Raw genomic sequence first — 22,956 nt, 5'->3', positions numbered from 1 at the left:
TGCTTTCGCTACTCTTATTTTGAAGTGAGGGCCACTGCTTCTCAGAGGAAACTAGATGTCTGACATATGAGGCTGCTTTCCCTGAAGCACTGTCCTCACGAGTTCTTGGCTGGGATTTCCCTGGTGTTCTTAGAAACATTAATACATGAGCTTGATCCATGAGGCCTGTCATATAATCTGTAGGATATGAATGCCAACAACCTTCTCTTAGAATGGTAGCTTATACATTTTGTAGAATGGGACTTCAGGACTAAGTAGTTTCACTCCAACTTAGATTTTCTTTAAGTAGCTAGAGAGATGGTTCAGTGGCTAACAGCCACTCTTCCTTTTAAAAAGACCTCGGTTTGTTTTCAAGCATTCCTAAGAGGTGGCTTACAACTGCCACATCTCCATTTCCAGGGCATTCAACATACTATTCTGGCCTTCATTAGCACCTACACACACACATTCACATATTCACACAGACACACAGACACAAACACATTATGTATGTATATAGTATGTATGTATGCATATATGTATATATGTATGTATGTATATATATATGTGGACATGCATACACACACATATATATTTCATCATGCTACTTAACAAGCCAATTATAGTTAGTCTCCTCAACTAGCAATAACTTGTTGAATTTAAAAATTAGACTCTCCAATTTTATGAGGTCCCATTTGTTAATTCTTGATTTTAGAGCATAAACCATTGGTATTCTGTTCAGGAAAATTTCCCCAGTGCCCATTTGTTTGAGACTATTCCTCACTTTCTCCTCTATTAGTTTCAGTATACCTGGTTTTATGTGGAGGTCCTTGATCCACTTGGACTTGAGCTTTGTGCAGGAGATAAGAATAGATTAATTTGCATTCTTCTACATACTGACCTCTACTTAAAGCAGCACCACTTGTTGAAAATGTTGTCTTTTCTCCACTGGATAGTTTTATCTCCCTTGTCAAGGATCAAGTGATCATAGGTGTGTGGGTTCATTTCTGGGTTTTCAATTATATTCCATTGATCTACCTGCCTGTCCCTGTACCAATACCATACAGTTATTTTTAAAATCACTATTCTGTAATACAGCTTGTAAGGCAAAGGACACTATCAATAGGACAAAACAGAAACCAACATATTGGGAAAAGATCTTTACCAATCCTACATCCTACAGAGAGCTATAGGCTCTCTTGAGTTCTTTGTATATACGAAGAACTCAAGAAGTTAGATTCCAGAGAATGAAATAACCCTCTTAAATATGAGGTGCAGAGTTCTTTCCCTTCTGTGTGCTCTGTGCAAACATGGCCAAGTCCAAGAACCACACCACATACAACCAGTTCTACAAATGGCACAGAAATGGTATCAAGAAATCCCAGTCACAAAGATACGAATCTCTTAAGGGGGTTGACCCAAGTTCCTGAGGAGCATGCGCTTTGCCAAGAAGCAGAAGAAATGCCTGAAGAAGATGCAAGCCAATAATGCAAAGGCAGTGAGTACACTCAAAGAGGCCATTAAGGCCCTTGTGAAGCCTCAGGCCATGAAGCCCAACATGCTAAAGGGCCCCAGCAGCAAATTCAGTCATCTGATTTTCATCACTCACCCCAAGCTTGAGAAACAGATCCGAAGCTACACGGCCAAGGGGCATAGGCTCTGCCAACCAAAGTCCAAGGTTCAAACCAAGGCAGAAGCCAAAGCTCCAGCTAAGGCCCAGGCTTCAGCTCCAGCTCAGGCTCCCAAAGATGCCTAGGCCCCTTGGCATCTTGACAGACCCATAGAAAAGGTTCCTGCCAGTGTGAAGATGGATGGACTGCTGTGACACACAAACTACACACTATTTGCAAATGACCAGTGTCCTGTGATGTTTTTACAAATAAACTTAAAGCTAGAAAAAATGAGGTACAGAGCTAAAGAAAGAATTTTCATCTGAGGAATATTGAATGGTCAAGAAGCACCTAATGTTCAACATCCTTAGTAATCAGGGAAATCCAAATCAAAACAACCCTGAGATTCCACCTCACACCAATCTGAATGGCTAAGATTAAAAACTCAGGTGACAGCAGATGCTGGCGAGGATGTGGCGAAAGAGGAACATTCCTCCATTGCTGGTGAGATTGTAAGCTGGTACAACCACTCTGGAAATCAGTTTGGCAGCTCCTCAGAAAATTGGACATAGTATTACCTGAGGACCCAGATATAGTACTCCTGGGCAATATCCAGAAGATATTCCAACATGCAATAAGAACACATGCTCTACTCTTTTCATAGCAGCCTTATTTATAATAGCCAGAAGCTGGAAATAACCCAGATGTCCCTCAACAGAGGAATGGATACAGAAAATGTGATACATTTATTCAATGGAGTACTATTCAGCTATTAAAAATAATGACTTCATGAAATTCTTAGACAAATGGATGGAACTAGAAAATATCCTGAGTGAGGTAACCCAATCACAAAAGAACACATGTGGTATCCACTCACTGATAAGCGGATATATTAGCCCCAAAGCTCAAAATAAACAAGTTACAATTCACAGAGCATAGAAAGCTCAAGAAGAAGGAGGACTGAAGTGGGGGTGCTTTGGTACCTCTGAGAAAAGGAGCAAAATACTCACAGGAGCAAATATGGAGACAAAGTGTGAAGCAGAGCCTGAAGGAAAGGCCACCCAGAGACTGTCCCACCTATAGATCCATCCCATATAGTCACCAAATCTAGACAATATTGTGGATGCCAAGAAATGCTTGCTGAAAGGAGCCTGATATAGCTGTCTCCTGAGGGACCCTATCAGAGCCTTACAAATATAGAGGTGGATGCTTGAAGCCAACCATTGGACTGAGCATGGGGTCCCCAATGGAGGAGTTAGAGAAAGGACTTAAGGAGTTGTTGAGGGGGTTTGCAACTCCATAGGAAGAACAACAATATCAACCAGACAGACCCCACCCCAGGAGATCCCAGGGACTTAACCACCAACCAAAGAGTACACATGGCTCCAGCCACATATGTAGCAGAGGATGGTCTTGTCCGACATCAATGGGTCCTTGGTCTGGTGAAGGCTCGATGCCTCAGTGTAGGGGAATGTGAAGGCAGGGAGGCTGGAGCAGGTGGTTGGGTGGAGGAACACCCACATAGAAGCAGGGGAAGTGGTAATGGGATAGGGGATTTCTGGGGAAGGAAACTGGGAAAGGGGATAACATTTGAAATATAAATAAAGAAAATATCCAATTAAAAATAAAGAATAAAATAGACTTTCACTTTAAAATTTTACAGTTTAAGGAATTGTTCATTCATTCTTCTGGAACCGTCTAGAGAAATTGGAGAAAAATCCATCCCTATGAAGACTTATTTCTCAGAGAGAGAGAGAGAGAGAGAGAGAGAGAGAGAGAGAGAGAGAGAGAGAGAGAGAGAGAGAGAATAAATAATTGAATTTACTCTCTACTAAATATTTGAGGAAGTAGCATCTCATACCAATTTCTCAGTGTTTATCCTGTCATTGTGCCTGTTTATGGGATAATTATAGCAGTTACCCCATAACCTGTAAACAAGGTGAAGCTGCCTATTGTCCCCCACAGTATTCCTTCTGTAAAGGAATGAAACTTTCCAAGCAAGAGTGTACCGACCACTTTTCTGTCAATCACCACATGTTGGGAGCAGCAACAGAGAAAGAGAGGAAGGGCTGTCTCTACACTGAGGCGCTTGCCCTGCTCTTTGGAGAAGGTCTCATTCTAATGGGAGTGAGAGTCTTGGGATTTTGTTCTTACATCTGGAAACATCAAATGAGTGGAAAAAAGAAATATATGCCTAAACAAAACAAATAAGCAGTGAGATCTATAACTGAGGAAATGAGGTGCCCATGAAAGCACTAGCCAAGACCAGGCAACAAGAGCGCAGCATAGCAGCCTCAGATGGCATGGGCGCATTCTGCTGACCAATACACAGTGTTCTGTCACCTCCTGTAAGCAGACCGACTCTAGCATGATTTTCCAGGAGCTTTGCCTCCAACTGAAGCTCTACCTTCACATGAGTTGTTTGTTTGCTTGTTAGTTTGTTTGATTTTTGTTTCTGTTTTCCTTCTCAGTGCTGGGAATGTTAGCAAGAACCGCAGTGATAGAGTCTGGTGACTCATTCTTGTCTGCTGTCTCTCAGCTCTGATTATGAAGCTGACATAGATGCATTGGCTTTTGTTTATTTCATATGAATGGGATAAAAGAAAAAAAACACTATTTGTGTATCTGTGGGGTCATGCTAATATTTGTTTGCCTGGTGTCTTCACCTTTTACACAGAAAGTGATAGGAGAAATATATGGACTTTACATATGCTAAATATCGGCAAGCAGGATAGATTTCTTTCCTATACTCCTTTTTTGACCTTTCCCTACCACTGCTAACTAGTACCTACAGCAGCCATTTCCACATGATCTTTTAGGAAGGTGTCTCTCACATTTCTTTTCCCACACTCCCATTGCTTCTTCTTATCCTCACATCTGTCTTTTCTGCTGTTTATTAATTGTTCTTTACTCCACAGAGCTCAGGAAAACAACTAATTACATTCCGAGCTTCAGGAATGGATGATAAGACCTAATGGTTATTTTGTGTCTAATCTAGACATTTCAATTTAATTAGATATTACCACCATATACAATCCAAATTATGTTGCACGTCATGTTTTCGGATTTCAGGGTTTCAGTTTGTTGCATGTAGTGTATGCTCAGAGGCAATCAGCTCAATGTGGTTTTACTGTGCCTTACATGAAGAGAAACTCTACACAGAATGTATGGCATGGAGTGGGGAAGAGAGCTTCTACTGCACTGCTAGGTAATATAGCACACAGCATGTCCCAGAACATTTCTGTGCTTAATTATCCAACCAAAGAGATGTAAAGTATGTATATTGTACTGTAATGGGGGTTATGACTGGATAAGTTCAGTGTTTTATTTCTTTTCTGAAATGATGTCAACTTATTTTTCTAAACACTATGCTAAATAAACTTTATATTATACATTTTTTAAAAAAAGGAAAAGAGTAGTGGAATATTGAAATCATTCTTACCTAGCCATTAAAAAAAAGTATGACTATTTTGTCTGCCTTTATTTCTGTGCACATGGACACGTCTTGTGCTTGCAGTGGCCAAAAGGAGGTGTTAGAGCCCCTAGAACTGGAGATACAGACCTGATGAGCCACCGTGTGTTTTTGTTTATTTGCTGAGAACCAAATATCTCACCCCCAGAAAAGCAGCAAGTGATCTTAACGACTGAGCCATCTCCCCAGCTCTCCTGGCTATCTTTGAATGCTAATGACAACTCAGCTAATCATTGTGAACTTCATCAGTCCTGATTAGTGGCCCTCACGCAACAGGGCATGTTAGAGTTCCCTGGGGGATTTTTAAGAATTCCTAATGCTACTTAAACTCCTCTTACCTTCCAATTACCCAGGATACATTATGGATGCCTGGACCCCATGTTGAACACATATTTGTAACTTGATGTTCTCTAATATTCTAATTATTCCCCCCAGCAGAATAATACAGGAGTGTAAGTAGATCAGTACCAATTCCTCATATTCCTTACACTAGAAGATAAACACTTCAGAATCATAGCAGCACTCTCTCTTTACATACTGAGTAAAACAATGGACAATGAAAGGGACAGATGCTTCTCATGTAGACCATTTCCTATTGGACATTAATTCCCAACCTTACTATGATTCATCAGTAGTGGAGAGTCTTACAGATGCCCGATGACTAGGTCTCACCTCCGCATTTAGGAACTCAATTGGTACACCCTCCTCCAACATTGACATTTCTATAGAAGCTTCACACATAATTCTAAGATGCAATCAAAGTTGAGAGGTACTTCTCAGAGTGTTCATAATTAAATGGGAACAGCAAGCCCATGAATTTTGATAATGTATTTTATAATATGAAGAACTGATCTCTAAGCTTTTTGGAAATTTTGCTAAGAAAATGATACAAAAGAAAGAATTTACAGATAGCAGGTGTCATCTTCAAAGTGGCAGAATATTATTAGCAACCCATGTGTTCTGAGCCTAACAAAATGTTGGTGGATGGAAAAGAACCAATGAAAATAGTCTTTGGAAAAACTGCCGGTGTCTGAGAAAGGGATGAAAAAAGAACATAGGACAGTGGATTATGAATATGTAAGGACTGAAGTGAATGTGAAAACCATACAACAGGCCGAGGGGACAAGAAAGGATACACAATTTTAAGTGTTAGTCAATTTTTTTTATTAATTTTTTTTAACTTTCCACTACTCTACCTGGTACCATAGCTGTGGGTTTTTTGGCCAATATGAAAACTAGATATCCAATACATTCTTCTTAGTTTCCATTCCATGAAAAATTTAAAGATGAATTATTATACTTAGTGTACTTTTTACATTTAAATTTTTCAGATAGATCATTTTTACATGATAGAAATTTACCTCTAACTGGCATCTTGAGGATAGAAACACAGACAAAACCATAAGTACAGAAAAAAAGCAAAAAAAAAAAAACTTTATTCTTTTGGCTTGATTGTAATGTGGCTTACTGGCAGCTCTGTATAGTAATAGCATTTTCCCCGCATGCATTCATCAACATACTACAAGTCAACAGCTTTAGTATAAGAAATCTATATTGAAGGTTGTTCTTGTGAAATAGAATGTTTTGCTGTAACTGGCAAGATCATTTCACTAACTGGTTTTGTGGAAAACAGAGAAAGAAAGATGGGAAGACAGGAGAGAGAGAGGAGAGGAGAGGAGAGGAGCGGAGCGGAGAGGAGAGGAGAGGAGAGGAGAGGAGAGGAGAGAGGAGAGGAGAGAGGAGAGGAGAGGAGAGGAGAGGAGAGGAGAGGAGAGGAGAGGAGAGAGAAGAGAAGAGAAGAGAAGAGAAGAGAAGAGAAGAAAGAAAGAGAAAGAGAAGAGAAGAGAAGAGAAGAGAAGAGAAGAGAAGAGAAGAGAAGAGAAGAGAAGAGAAGAGAAGAGAAGAGAAGAGAAGAGAAGAGAAGAGAAGAGAAGAGAAGAGAAGAGAAGAGAAGAGAAGAGGAAGAACGAAATTCCCAAATCATATCTGATACAGCTCTAGTGCCATGTGGGTCAGTAAGATTCTATCTATCCATCTATATCTATCTGTGTAAATGAACATTAAGAAAGATGAATGAGTGGAGGGGAAACACCAGGTGAGGACATCCTCCTGCTCAGGCGATGCCAAGAGCACCATCTGCTCCCCTTGAAATCTCTTTTTCAATCGTGTCAATGATAAGGCATCACTATTGAAAGCAAACGGACATTAGACTTGGGATGAGACTTGTTTCAAGTGAAAATGTGCGTAAGTCCACAGTACCAACAACGGCAGGCAGCAGAGCCCTTCACTGCCTCTTAGGCCTTGTCTCCTCCTTGGCAGAGTGCCTTGATTAAAAAGCTCTGGGAACAGAAACTAACGATAGGACCGTGACATCAACCTGAAGATACTTTTAATTTCCCATTTTATGTACAAAAGGCTTTGAAATAAAATAAAACGAACCTCCCCCCCCGTTTTTTGTTTTTGATTTTGTTTTTACAATATGTATATTTCCTTAGAAAACTCTAACCATATACCTTCAACAGCTCTAAGCAGCTTACCACTTGTTAACACCTTCAGACATCTCACCGGAGTGTTCAAATAAGGGTTGGGAGAACAAAGAACAGGGATCTCTTCCTTGTTTACTGCAGTGCATTGCTCAGTGTCGTGAAGAGTTGAGTTCCTGATGGAACAATTTGCTTCACTCCACCTCTGACATATGGCTTCCCTATTAGACTTCTGAACAGCAGAAGGGTTAAGAAACAGCAGCATCAGCAAAGGGAGACATGCAGCAGTGACAGCTTCAAACTCTAAGGGAGCCAATGACACCATGGGCCTGTTAATAAGCTTGCAAACTAGACTTAACTGTGGTACATATTTGATGCAGTAAATACTGTGCTTAAATCATTTTCGATGGCCCAAACATGCACCACTGGGTAAAATTACTATTTACAAAGCAGACTTTTTTTTTTAATTGACATATACTATGTCATCCTTACCAAGAGCAGAAGATGGCTAAACAATACTGCAGGGAAAAAAAGCAGAACCAGTTTCAGAAAGTGGGCCGTGGGGATGGTTTTTGGTAGTTTGGGTGTCTTAGAAAGGACTGATAGGAGATATATATATATATATATATATATATATATATATATATATATATTTTACCAAAGGACACTTATCAAAAAATGTTATAGTCATGCTGCCAGGACTCTGAGCATGTGATGGTCTGTGTGTGCATATGTATGCATGTGTGTATACATATATATGTATATACACGGCCATATACATATATACATATATACATGTACATATAATGAACTATGTAAAAATAAAACAACTCTTTGATGGTTGTGACTCTATGGAACATTTACAGGCACATTAAAATTCTTCTGGATGAAACACCTTAAAAATACGAATAGCTATTTAAGCACCTCAAAAAATCTAAAAACATCCTGAAATGAGAAGTAAACTCTTTCCGTGTGTGATGGGATATTGTCACATGTGAATGAGAACTGCAGCATGCCTTCATTGAAAATAGATCTCGTTATACACAGAGAAATGTAGAATCCCCTCCTTAATCCCTTTCCCCAAACATAAACCCGGTTACAAAAATAGTCACATATATGAGTAAACAACCCGTGAATTAAAAAAAAAAAGTGATAAAGTCACAGCACACATTTTGTAAAAATATGGCAGGTGTGGCAGTTAAAACACAAACGGTGGTGACAGTTAATGCTATCAAGTGTCACGTGTTAAATTTACATAAGAATTTAACTTTCCTCCCCATTTCCAAGTTGCTCTAGTCTGAGTAGCCATTGCTCTCCGCTCTTCAGCAGTGTCAGCTGGTTGTAAAAACAGAAGCCTCCTGTCGGTGCGGTGCGCTTTGTCTGGTTTGGTGAGTCCCACTTTGCTGACCCCAGGTCCTGTCTTGTTATAGGCACTGACCTTAAGTATACACTTATAGAAACAGTCAGTTTGGCATAGACCTCCTGAGGGAGTCACAGATACATCACCAACACAGGCTGTAAACAGTTGATCACAAAATGGAATATTCTTTTTTTTTATTTTAAATTTTCATTAATTTTTTTAAACTTTTTACTTTTTACTTTCCCTGATATCTTTCCCCTTGTCCTCTTTTTCCGATTTGTCCTTTTCAAATTTTTCCTTTTCCGGTTTAGTCACGCTATCGTAGGAAGGTGGAGAAGTGGTGGAAGGTGTCACATCAGTCTTCTCTGGAGTTGAATTCTCATTCAGTTTATCCGTGATGATGTCTTCTTTGATGGGCGTTTCCCTCATCTTCTCTACCCTTGTCTTTTTTATATATAGATGAAACCTTCTTAACTTTCTGTTTCAGGAGATAGCGCCTATAAGCTCGCTGGATGACAATAGCAGACACCTCCTCTTGTTTGCGTTTCAGAGTGGTGGTAATGGGCTCATAAGAGACCTTGGAGGGGTTGGAAGCCATGAACCGCTCTTCCATCTGGACTCGAAGGGCGTCCATCTCTCCACTCTCACCCAGGACCCGCTTTGTAAAAGCAAATAAGATGTCCAGGCAGTGGATGCGGTCTCCACTCACCATGGGCAGGTCCATGGCTATGAGCTGGACTTTGTTTGGCTTTGCGATGAGAAGGGGAGGATCCAGGGCAGCTGCAAAGTCAGAGAGCTTGCAGAACTCTATGAACTGAGTGGCGTCAGGGTCGAACTTCTCCCAGACTTCGTAGAACATCTCAAAGTCGTCCTCACTCAGGGGCTCTGCACTTTCTTCTGTGGCAACGCTGAAGTTCTCCAGGATGACAGCGATGTACATGTTCACCACAACCAGGAAGGATATGATAATGTAGCTGACAAAAAAGAAAATCCCCACAGATGGGTTCCCACAGTCCCCCTTCACCGAGCTTCCAGGGTGATCTTTTTCAGGGTCACAGTCAGGAGGTCCGCTATTTAGTATAGGGGCCAGCAGTCCATCCCAGCCCGCAGAGGTGGTGATTTGGAACAGGCAGATCATGCTGTTGCCGAAGGTCTCAAAGTTGAACATGTCATCAATCCCAACTTCCCTCTTCACGTAGGCAAAGTTGGACATGCCAAAGATGGCATAGATGAACATGACCAGGAAAAGCAGGAGGCCGATGTTGAACAGCGCAGGAAGAGACATCATGAGAGCAAAGAGCAGAGTGCGGATCCCCTTGGCGCCTTTGATCAGGCGTAGGATTCGTCCAATCCTGGCCAGGCGGATGACTCGGAACAGGGTAGGGGACACGAAATACTTCTCTATCAGCTCAGCAAGAAACATTCCTGTGAAAAGACGGTAGCCAGTAGTGTTAGTGACTATAGCAAAGAAAAGTTTATATGATTAAGATAAGTACTATCTAGTTTATGAACTGCACATGTAGGAATTACATAAATAGTAATACATATATATTTATTAATAATTTTACCTAATATAGATAGTTATACAGAGATAGATATGTATGCATGTCCATAGTTATATATGTATATATGTATGTACTGTGTATGCAAATAAACTGCAATATTTATTCACTAAAATGACATTGGTATATTTGGTGTTATACCATTGAGGTGTTATACCATTTTTATTTTAAATCTCAAACTGTGAATTGCAAATCCTTGGGGGGTTGAACCACCCTTTCATAGGGGTCACTTAAGGCCATCAGAAAACACAGGAATTTACATTGCAATTCATAATAATAGAAGAATTACAGTTATGAATTATAACAATAAAAATAATTTTATAGTTGGGGTCACACACAACATGAGAAACTGTATTAAAGGGTTGCAGCAATAGGAAGGTTGAGAACCACTGTTCTAAATGAAGATATTAATGGCCATTTTCCTCATTAAAATAACTTCTATCATAGAAAGATAAATTATTAGAGGTCTAAAGATGTCTCAAAGCTTAAAATGGCTAATCACAGGCATGGATGTATACTGCTAAGACACTAGGGTTATTGTTCATGTAAGAACTATTTGATGATGCATGCAATTTTCGGTTGTATATTACAAATGAGAACTCATGAGAGTATTTCATTCTTAGATAGTTGAACACATGTGCAGCAGAACACACAAGCATGTGAGGCAGAGTCACTTGCAACTGACCTCTAAATCTTGCATTAATATATCCTTATATGACCAAAACTTTGGGTTTTCTTTTATAACATCTTCAGAGTCTTCAAAATAAACACAGATCCACATAAACTTACTTGCATAATTTACCTCTCCAACAGTACTTTATTCATTGGCGAATCAGTCACTGGAGCAAGGACCTAAGTTGCCCTACATAAGAACTGAGTAGTGGGGAAAGCAAAACCTCCTGGCATATCTTCTTTACCCCCAAGTCTTTCTTTAAAAATTAAAAAACGCTTTAATTAATACATAAAATATAAAACACATGGATATTTGTGAGATACTGGTTGATGTTTCCATACAAGTATGTATCATCTGGTGTTTTACCCTTTCTTGAAACCTTCATTGTTGCAGTGAAAAGATTCAGAATCCTTTCTTGCCATTTTAAAGTGTATTACTGCTATTTGTAGTGATCCTACAGTGCAGTTGCGACCCAGAACTCATTGCTTTTATGAAACTATAGCTCAGTTCCCACATCTCCCTGTTTAGACTCTCTAGTCTCCACTCACCACCCACCATTTTCACCTGCTAGGAGGCCATTTTTTTCTATTCCCACATCTGTCTACCTCCTAGAACTCTGGCACAGCTGTCTCTAATTCCAGTTCCAGGAGACCCAGCAACCTTTTTTGATCTCAATGGGTTTTGCATGCATGTGCACAGGCAAGATACCCTACACACATTCTTTTAACAGAAAACAAATTACATAATCTTCCCAGTGCATATACATGTTTATATTTGCAATATATTTGTTTAAATATAGAGTATCAATGTGCCTCCAAACTGTGGATCTTAATTAAAAATATCTTTTGCTAAAAATGCTCTCATCATGCAATCTGTTGAAAAAAAATGGTGTGAACTGACTTGCCAAGTGTGGAGCTATTATGACCTTTAATTTATACAGAACACATTATCTGAAGAGTGCAAAACCTTGAGGTATTACTGGTACATTTTTTCCCTCTCAGTATCTATATTCCTTTTCCTCAAATAGGTCCAACCTAGTGATTGGGACTTCATTCAGTGGTAGAGCATTTGCCTAGCATATTCAGGGCCCAGAGATTTTATCTGAGTATCAAATAATTAATAATGATAATAGTAGTAGTTGTAGTAGTAGTAGTAGTAGTGGTAATGGTAGTGGTAGTGGTAGTTTTAATGTTGGTGGTAATGGTAGTGGTAGTGATAGTAGTAGTAGTAGTGGTAGTGGTAGTGGCAGTAGTAGTGGTAGTTTTAATGTTAGTGGTAGTGGTAGTGGTAGTGGTAGTGGTAGTGATAGTGGTAGTGGTAGTGGTAGTGGTAGTGGTAGTGGTAGTGGTAGTGGTAGTTTTAATGTTAGTGGTAGTGGTAGTGGCAGTGGTAGTGGTAGTTTTAATGTTAGTGGTAGTGGTAGTGGTAGTGGTAGTTTTAATGTTAGTGGTAGTGGTAATGGTAGTGATAGTAGTAGTAGTGGTAGTGGCAGTGGCAGTGGTAGTGGTAGTGGTAGTGGTAGTGGTAGTTTTAATGTTAGTGGTAGTGGTAGTGGTAGTAGTAGTGGTAGTGGTAGTAGTAGTGGTAGTGGTAGTGGCAGTGGTAGTAGCAGTGGTAGTTTTAATGTTAGTGGTAGTGGTAGTGATAGTAGTAGTAGTAGTGGTAGTAATAACAACAATAATAACCAAACCTTTTTAAAAGTCTAATTACATCTACTTTTAGCTTCTTATTTGATAGCCTATTCATGAAAACTTAATATATTCTGATGATAATGAATCAATTTTGGATTTCTGAATACAATGTCTACTTGTAAAAGGAACATTACGAACTATCTAATCTCAAAGAAATCATGAAGCCTATGTGAATAATACGTATACAAATAGACTTCTACACAACCTCTATGTGTCATATGTATGCCAATACACATATACACACTCCAGTTATCAAAGAGATCAAACGTATGCATCATCTGATTACTTTTAAGGATTTATGTATATGAGTTTTAGTTGTTCATCCAAAGCTGTAGTTTTCTATATTATAGGAATCTGACTGATTACAGGAGATAATCCTCATTATAGTTATTGGATTTTAAATTGAGGCAAGATAGTAAAAAGAAAAAATCAAGCACATAATTTTATGAACAGATGAAATAACAACAAACAATAAAAAACAAAAGGAATGGATTACTAGTGTTATGTCTAACACTTTTAATGATAGACTATTAAGATTAAATATTCTTAATTTATTTTTATCTTTTTGTTTGTTTTTGAGAGAAGGTCCCACTGTGTCCCTCCAGGCCTCCTGGAATTTTATATCTGCCTGAACATCCCAAATACAGGGGTTACTGCCATTGGCCCCCACACCTGGCACTATTAAGTTGTAGGTTATAGCTCCCCTTCTTACCTACAATGGAGAGAATGACCACCACAAAATCAAAAATATTCCATCCAATGGTGAAATAATAATAGCGGAGGGAGATGAGCTTCAGGACACACTCTCCTGTAAATAGGACAATGAACACCAGGTTGATCCAGTACAGGATGTTGGTCATCTCCTGACTCTGGTCGTCCGTTTCCACCATCATGGTCACCATATTGAGGCAGATGAGGATCATGATGCTGATGTCAAACACTTGTTTAGTTACAAAATCAAAGACCATCCCTTGAAATTTGTTCTGGAAGAAATAACACAGGCAAGTGCACTCATTATCCCTTTTGAAAGATCTCATTCAAAGTATCTAGTATCAATTTAGTAACATGAAAATTTTTTTATTCTCTGAAAACATACCATTCTTGTATATTCTTGTATTATCTGTTGTCAACTATAAACAATTCAATTTGTTTCATGAGTACTATTTATGCTATAAACTTCATTAAAAGAATGTTTTAAAAAGATCTAAATTTCTTCAGTTGAATTTGTTTCATGAATGTTATTCATACTACAAACTTCATAAAAAGAATTTTGAGACCAGCTGATGGTCCTCCTACCCCAAGCATCGGTCCATGATTATGATGAGCAGTCAGTAAGTTTTTGCAGCTATAATATTTTTATTCCATGTGCTAGGATGCAAACATTAAAACTATGTTTAAAGATCAAATAAATTCTTGTCCTGGATTTGCTTCCCCCCCACACTCCTCTGACCGTATTCTCTCCTCAAAGCATCAGTGTCTTCCACTGTCAACTTTATACTAGATATATTTAAATTATAGTTTGAGAAAAAGAATGTTAGCAGGAAAACTACTGTAATTAGTAGTTTATCAAAGTCTATATTTTGGGATATTCTACTAAGGTTAATTTCTTAGTATGATAACTTTTTTTTTGGTGGCTGGATAAGGTGTCTTCCCTTCACACAGCTGAATGCATGTGAAGATTACACAGAGAGAATCTCTTGCAAAAAAAAAATTGTTTATAAGTTAGAGTTCACAACTTAGTCAGCTTTGTGCTAGTTGATTCTAACCTCATTTCCATTTTCTTTCTTTTTGATAGAAAGTCTCAAGATGTAGCTCTACCTGGCTTGGAACTCACTATATAGAACAACCTCAATATAAATTTAAGTAAATTTGGGGCTGGAGAGATGGCTCAGCTGTTATTTGCCTGTTTTTTGCCTTCCGGTCCAGAGATTTCTCCCATGTCCTGCCATACCTGGCTCGAACCTAATTTTGAAGAATTTATTAGCCTTGTGTCTTGCTTGTGAAAGTACATCCTCACTTGTAAACACTTATCATCAATAGACAGTGTTAACGCTCCATTTTGCCGATGTCTGTTTGGAAATGCTGAACACTACCACTCAGGCCTTAATGGAACTTGTGTGAATTCTTTCTTCTTAACTGGAATGACTGGTGCCTTGGTATCTACACATTAAAAGCTTGTTCTCTGAGAACATGACACTTGCCAGTTTGCCTTCTCTACTTCAGCGTTCTGCCCTCTCCCTATTTCAAGGCGGCATGACTTTCAACAGAAAATTTTGGACATCAATTAGCAGCGATTGTGTTTGGCTCTTTTCTCTGAATACACTGTTGGCTGACTAGGCTGGATTCCTACTTTTTCGATTCTTCATAAGGTGTTTTTTCCTCCCAGGCCTCTCCATTGATTACTTCTAATCCAAGCTCTTGCCTTAGTCTCTATTTACTGCCATTTCTCTTTGCAAGCTTTCTGTATTCTCTTTATGGCTACTAACCTCAGAATAACACACAAATTCTACCCTGTCATTTAGCTTGCTCCTCTATTTCTATTCCTTCCATGAAATAAGCTCCACCCATTTTCTGGTGGATGACACTGTTTTAAGTTGCAGCCATTCTGTGCCCTCAGAAGGCTTTGTTCTTTCGCCTGTCACAAGATTCGGGGTATTGCATTGCAGACGATGTCCCCTTATTTGCTTTGTTTTAGTTTATTCTTTTTTTATCTCCTTTGGAGGATCCCTGGGACAAAGCAGTGCATCATTTCTCACAGACACAGCCTCCACATGTTACTTAATCCTGGCTCTCTTAGAAGCATCAATTGGTATTAATTTTCTTGTCGGCAGAACTAGACAAATCTCCTTAAGCTTGCTCCTATAACATCTTAATGCAATGCTTCAATACTAATCCTGAGTCCCTGCCAATTTAAATCTTAGGTCACTGGATGTAATGAGAGAAACTGTAATAGCCCTGAAGGCTTGGCCTGCCACAGTACATGTTTTATAAATTAATCTGAGTCTGAAGCATTAATTAGCAACCCTCTGTCACTCTGTTCTGAAGGCAATTCTTAACTCAGAGAAGTTGAGCATTCTTTTATCTAATATTCTTGCTTCTTTCTTTTCTTCTTGTTGTTGGGAGGTTGATATCAGAGTCAATTAGTGTAAAGAAATCCTTCAATAACTTTATTCATTTCACAATGTTGGGGTTCCCATACTCTTTTCTTGTGTTATTCAACATCCCCTGAAGACTTAGCTGCTTTTCTTCTCTGAACTGTCCATTATTGGCGCACATCTTGTGCAACTTATTTTGTACTTAGCCACTCTCTCCCTTCCAGAACGTCTTTTGCCATGCTTCAAGCTTAATCTCTCAATTTTAGGAACCCTTTGCTCTACTCCTAAGTCTTCTTCCCCCATCACTATCCACATTTGGCTGATCAGTGCTACAAATGGACTTTGATGACTCTCACCCCAGGCATCCTACACTGCAACTTTGAGCCTCCCGTTGTCATAGCAACATTCCATCATTCCTGATCTTGACTGTTTGCTTCCATACTAGATCCTCATTGGCAACAGTTCCCAAATCTACTTTCCCTCTGATGTTGGCTACCTATGACTTCCAAATTAACTCCAAACTTTGCCTGCAGGGCATAATCCTCTATCTTGGTCAAACTTGTTGAGTGATCATCATAAAACCAAAAAGGACTGGGTCACCTTGATGGTTTTCTGGTGGTGTTAGGATAGAAATAACTCCTATAAAGGTTGATCCATCTAATTACTTTTAAGTCAACAGGACCCAGATAGACCCACTGTCTGTACCCCTTGTGACATTCCTATAAGGGTTTTCACCTATATAAGACTTGATCTTAACCCATGCTGCCTATTGACCTTCTTCATTCTTCTTGGCTCCTCAGGAATGAATCACTTCAAAAAAACCTTTCCCTTGTTCTCTCTCTCTCTCTCTCTCTCTCTCTCTCTCTCTCTCTCTCTCTCTCTCTCTCTCTCTCTCCTTCTTTCCCTCCCTCATTCATAGGTGAATGCTTCTACTCCTGGGGTGTGCTCATTTTGTTGATATGATAATTTGACAGTATATTGATTAGGCCTTTGTCATCGTTGCTTTAGCACTTCCTCCCAGTCCCAATACTCTGCTTTAACTCCTGGGGTGTGCTCATTTTGTTGATATGATAATTTGACAGTATATTGATTAGGCCTTTGTCATCGTTGCTTTAGCACTTCCTCCCAGTCCCAATACTCTGCTTTAACTCTAAGAGACTGCTTCATTTTCTTGACGCAACTCTACAAGTTCGCCCCACAACAAGTTCCTATTTATATTGCCTAATTATGGAAAATAAGTTTTAAACCTTGAGCCTGCTTAGCAATTCAAATATACCACTCTTCCTCCTAAATGCTTACTTCTAAGGATTTAGAGTATGAATTTTCTCACATAGGGAATATCTTATACCCGTGTTTGCAACTATTCAGATTATATGATTTCTCAAACATTAGGCTCAGTTTTCCTTTTCTTAACTTTTGTCTAATGTAGTGTCCCACAGTCTCTGAGCTACTGGCAGATTTCCATGCTGAATAATTTGTTGAACCTAGTTATTTATTCTTGTCAATGGAGTCATAAAATCTTGGAGAATACTAATTGGTCTTAAACTCGGTACTAATTTGGAAGAGCACTGAGAGTACCAAGAAATAATATCTGATATATTTCAGAAATAATCGAAGAACTGAGGGGTTCTCCTGACTCTCCAAAAAGAACTAACAGTAATTGAAAAAATGGACAATGGAAAAGCTATAAAAATCATGAAAGACATAGATAGCATAGTCCCAATTCAGGGCAGGGGAGTTGGACAAAATACAAAGATTAGTTGCGTTCAAAAACAGAAAAAAAAGTTGATTCCATTCAATCTATCAAAGCTGAACAGGCAATGGGACTATCTGTGCCAATCAAACCACAAGGTAGTAGAGGGCATCCATTGTGTCCACATGACATATGTAAATAATTTTAATAATGTCACTACATTATAAGAATGTCATCATTGTCACTAATTCTTTTTGATCTGTCTGAGACTACAAAAAACATTTACATTTCTTTTATATAGTTTTATATATAATATATTATATATTAAATCATTTTGGCATATATGTAGGCTTATCAAGTCAGAGTATAATCATGCAAATTCAGAAAAATGCTGCTTTCTGGAACTTTGCCTGGGAAAGGGACATATACCACCATGTTCACTGATAAGACAAAATTCTGTTCTTACAGCGGGACGAGGTATGGGTTTTTGCGGTTTCTTGGACCCCAGCTTCTTCATTGCATTGTAGTATTTCTTCTGTTCTTCTGTCATAAAGATGTCTTGACCTCCAAAGTAAACAAAGAAAAGCAAACTATTGTTATAACCATGTTCTTTACTAGCTGTAAAGTCCACCTGAATGCTTGTTTGAAAGTCAACATTCCTCATGCGGCACTTCACATTTACAAAGATTCACTGGGTCAACATATTAGGTATGCCAGAGCAGGCACACCCACACAGCAGAGGCTTCAGAGCACTGTGCAGGAATTGTAAATGATATAAACTCTTAAAAACTCATTAAATCTCAAGAGTCTCTGAGGTTTGCGTTGTTTTTCTGCATTTTGGAGCACGAAGGACATAGTGCAGTGAACTTGACTCACTCTTCCCAGCAATAAGGAAATCTGAATATACTTATCTTCTTTTTCTGTTGGTTGAAGTTATCTATGATGACACCGATGAACAGGTTCAGTGTGAAGAATGAGCCAAAAATAATAAAGATGACAAAGTAAAGGTACATGTATAGATTGTCTTCATATTTGGGTTGCAGTTCTACCTAAAATATGAAGAAAGATAATCAGTAAAGTCGATAGTTTCACCAGAAGTAGATCACAGAATTTCTAAACATGAAACAAATAGGCAAATCTTAAACAGATTTAAGAACCCCCAGGTCTAACATGCCTATTGAATCCCGCAAGGCTATTCACTGACTTGAGAAAATAAAATATATTCAAGCAACAGTTTAAATGATTATAATAGTCTCACCAAATAAACCCAGACATTGTGAATGTTCTTTTCCTTAGGAAGCAAAGATCTCAACACACCACGCAAATGGGATTACTTCTTCCCACAGTGGCAAAGTCAGAGTCTCATTACCATCTTTTCAAATAGTTAGTATTTACTTTCTCTCCCTAGTCCTTGCTCTTGTGAAATGGAAATGCTCAAACCCATAGCTTTAAGAGTAGCTCCTGAAAGTCAAATATGCTAATATGAGTTAAAGTGTGTAAGGTTTAGTCATACACACTTCCTACATAGTCTAGAAACCACATTGTGTGTATGTGTGTGTGTGTGCACGTGACTAGGGTCTATCCTTCCTGAGAGTTGGCATATTGACCCACTCTCTCCAGTAGCTGCTGTTTGTATTACAATGATCCTCTCTCTTGTAGCTTTTCTTCAGAGCTTGAAGGAAAATCAGTGATGATGAAAACTTTGGCTGCAATCAAAACTTCAAGTCTCATTGGTTAACCCAGTTAACCAATCATGGATGAGAAAGAACACTCAGTGCAGCTATCCTGTCACGGCTTCCATTTTGAGCACCATGACCAATTTATCTTTAAATGAAATACGATAAAATAAACAACAACACAATGATCATAATGAGTATTTGGTGATAATTTGACTTCTCTGTGTGTATATATGTGTAATAATGTAAAATAATATTTTCAAACATTTTAAAATTAAATACAACACACTAAAGTAACTTGTCTGATGTTAAAATCTTAACCTTTTTATAAGAGAAACACACAACTCAAGTACTTCAGAAATCCTGTTCATTCTTCTGCTGCCTAGACAGCGCCATCTCAGGCAGCACCACTAGCCTCTCCTCATCATAATTATTCATTCTCCATGTTTGTGTGTTGGCGCCTAGAGTTGGTTGATTCTTCAACAGTGAGACTATTTTGTATCAGTTTTGAACTGACAAGCAAAATTGTGGGGTGTGTGCAGTTTCTTTGCCTTAATGTGTCCACATTTATTTGTCATTCCGAAAATTTTCTGTATTTAAATTGACTGTCCTATACAGTTGTACATGAGTATAAAAGCAAATAGCAAATAATATATTGAACTTTATTAAATAATGTGATAATACCCACTATTGTATTTTATTTATCAGTGGTAGTGGTGGCCGTGGTGGTGGTAGTGTGTGTGTGTGTGTGTGTGTGTGCACATGTGGATATCAGAGGACAACTTTTAGGAGTCAGTTTTCCCATTCAAATATGTGGATAGTGGGAATTGAACTCAAACCATGAGGCTTGGCAGTAAGCCCCTTTCCCATTGAGCCATCTCTCTTTCCTCCAACTACAGTATAAAGACTCCATACTCATATTTTTCTTCACCATTAGCATGAAACAGAGTCCTTTTTGTTTTTTATTCTTAGGAACCCTTGAAATTATCACACTTTAGTAATGTCATCTTGGTAGGTATATAGATAGTGTCACGTTTTGACTTTAATTTGCATGTTCATGATGACAAATGAAAGCAAAAGCTAGATTCTGGTATGGTGGCAAAGCCTTTAGCCCTGTCGCAGGTGGATATCTGTGAGTGGAGACCAGCTTGATCTACATAAGGGTTCCTAGTCAGCCAAGGTTCCACAGTGAGACCTTGTCTCAAATAAGTAAACTACACTAAATACAAATGAAGGTAAAAAAAAAAAAAGAGTCACAAACTCTTTCTCTCTTAATTTCAGTGGCCTGTTGGCTTTCCTCTTTTACAATATTGGGTGTGAGGGCTTTTGTAGTACACAAGTTTTGCTAGGTTTCTAAGGAAGAGAAGCAAAGTAAGCTGTGTGCCATGTAGGCTGTTGCTAAAGGTGGAAATAGCTTTGAGTGAATTAATTCAAGAGAGAGGGAGGGACGGAGGGAGGGAGAGAGAGAGAGAGGGAGAGGGAGAGGGAGAGGGAGAGGGAGAGGGAGAGGGAGAGAGAGAGAGAGAGAGAGAGAGAGATCCTGCAGAAACCATTGTAACACAGCTTCAAGTCAGAGTTCAAAAATGTTCCACTGTTGAATATGTTGGACATCTCTGCTTCAGTAATGAATTGAGTTAGCAGCAAGCATGTGAGGCTACTGTGTAAATTCAATGAGATAATATGAGGAGAGCCTTGGTATTCTGTCTGAAAACAGCGACAGCTGAAATTAATGATGCCGTGCAAGGCTTTTTAGCGTCTTCTATCTCTTCTGGTCTTCTATCCTATTATCTCTTTTTATGTGGCTGAAAAAACAATTCGGGGATTTTCAATATGGAGAGCTAAGACGAGAGTAATCTGTGGGGGGGGGGGGCTCTAGAAAACCAGAAATAATTCCAAAATGCCAATTTCTTTGGTTCACTTGTATGACATTAATAAAAATCAAAGCAAAATACTCCTCTGAGTTCCTAAGGTAGATTTTGCAAGTCCCCGCCTTCTCTTACACACTTCCCCTCCTGGTAGGAGACACTGGTAGGATATGGATTCTTTAGTTCGTTTCTTGTGTTCTCCACTGTTAGTCATCATTAGTCATATCCGTCCTCACCGAAGATCAGAGGCTGGAGGAAACTTAGGGCAGATGAAGAAAATCGCCCTGAGGATTCCTCTTTACAAAAACTAAACATCTCATTTTGAAAGTATACTTTATAAAAATTTAAGCATCAGGGCCCAAGTTTATTAAAAAAAGACCAAAAAAGAAAAGATGAAAATCACAATCAGGAGTTGGAGAGAAGCCCAGTAGCTAAGCGTTTGTTGCAGGGCCAAAGAGATGACTCAGTGGTAAAGAGCACTGGTTCCTCTTCCAGAGGTCGTGAGTTCCAATCCCAGCAATCACATGATAGCTCACAACCATTTATAATGAGATATGATGTCCTCTTCTGGCATGCAGATCAAGCACTCATATACATAAAATAAATACATCTTAAAAAAAAAACATATTTGTTGCTCCTCCAGTGGACCAGAGCTCAATTCCCAGCACTCACATGGTAGCTCACAACAGCCTGCAACTTCAGTTCCAGGGGATCTGAAGCCCTCCTCTGGCCTTTTGGGCACCAGGAACACATAAAACACACAGACATATGAACAGGGCAAAAACACTTGCATCTATGAAATAAGTCCTCAAAAAATTTATAGTGAGTCAAGAACAACTTTCTAATTAAAAATTGGAAAAATTGGACCGCTTCAATTTTTTGACTACTAGTTATTTTGAAGAAGGTTCCTAATAGACCTTTTCACATGATAAGGAATCCTAACTCTAACTAAAGAATGGAATCCCAAACAAACATTTTTTGAAAGAAATAGTGTAAAAAAATATTTACTTTAGTAAAATAGTTGTGTTCGATACATTAATCTATAGTTATGTGTGGTTTTTTTTGACCATCCATAATTTACAATAATGTGGATACACTCATTGATACAAGTAAGCCATTTTCCCTAAGTAGACTTACATTTCTTGAGTCAACGGCTGCATACATGATATCCATCCATCCTTTAAACGTGGCCTGAAAAACAGTCAACATATTTACGTCTCCTCTTTATTACAGTTTAAAATAAATTATCAGAGTAAAAGTAGAAGTAAGGGAACAAAACCCCTGGGCAAGCATTCTGGATATTTCTATGACAAAGAAATGACAAACATTCTAGGTGGTAGATGAGCTTCCTCTAGATGCACATTACAGTGTGTACATGGGTCAACACATCACATAGCTCCTCACAAATAAAACAATTAAACATGTAAGTAATTAACCAAGGCACATTCAAGTACATTTGTGTAGGATGGTTTTTTGTGGTTATCATATAGACATGTTTGGTAAAATATGTATTATAAAATTATTATAAATATAAATACTAAATATAGATGTTTAATATTAAATATAATTAAACATATAATTAAACATATTAAAAATAATTAAATATAAATATCAAAATATATTATATTTTATAAAATCTTTTTATGCATTATATTTAACATATAATGAAATCCACCACAATATATGATCATAAAGGTCACCTCAATGGCCTTTGACACAGTTATGACTATGAGAATGATTATTATAATGAAGCTAGGAAAACATTTCAGGAACAGGGTGTCAGCACAGGACATGGTT

The 22,956-nt window shown here is 38.5% G+C and overlaps 1 protein-coding gene and 1 pseudogene across 1 annotated transcript in view; one reads left to right on the top strand and one right to left on the bottom strand.

Moving 5' to 3' along the window:
- Positions 1 to 1,289: 1,289 nt before the first annotated feature.
- LOC127684762 (60S ribosomal protein L29-like) lies at positions 1,290 to 1,804 on the top strand (annotated as a pseudogene).
- A 6,957-nt stretch (positions 1,805 to 8,761) lies between these two features.
- LOC127685411 (sodium channel protein type 2 subunit alpha-like) overlaps positions 8,762 to 22,956 on the bottom strand; it is an 80,760-nt gene continuing 66,565 nt past the window's right edge. The window contains 6 exon segments of the mRNA XM_052182598.1: positions 8,762 to 9,319; positions 9,321 to 10,329; positions 13,543 to 13,813; positions 18,085 to 18,189; positions 18,530 to 18,667; positions 22,297 to 22,350. Coding sequence (XP_052038558.1) covers positions 9,133 to 9,319; positions 9,321 to 10,329; positions 13,543 to 13,813; positions 18,085 to 18,189; positions 18,530 to 18,667; positions 22,297 to 22,350 — 1,764 coding nt within the window. The 3' untranslated portion in view covers positions 8,762 to 9,132.

Source organism: Apodemus sylvaticus, chromosome 5 (genome assembly GCF_947179515.1).
Source record: "Apodemus sylvaticus chromosome 5, mApoSyl1.1, whole genome shotgun sequence".
Taxonomy (NCBI): domain Eukaryota; kingdom Metazoa; phylum Chordata; class Mammalia; order Rodentia; family Muridae; genus Apodemus; species Apodemus sylvaticus.
The sequence above is the reverse complement of the archived record's forward strand: the minus strand, read 5'-3'. Positions and strand labels throughout refer to the sequence as shown.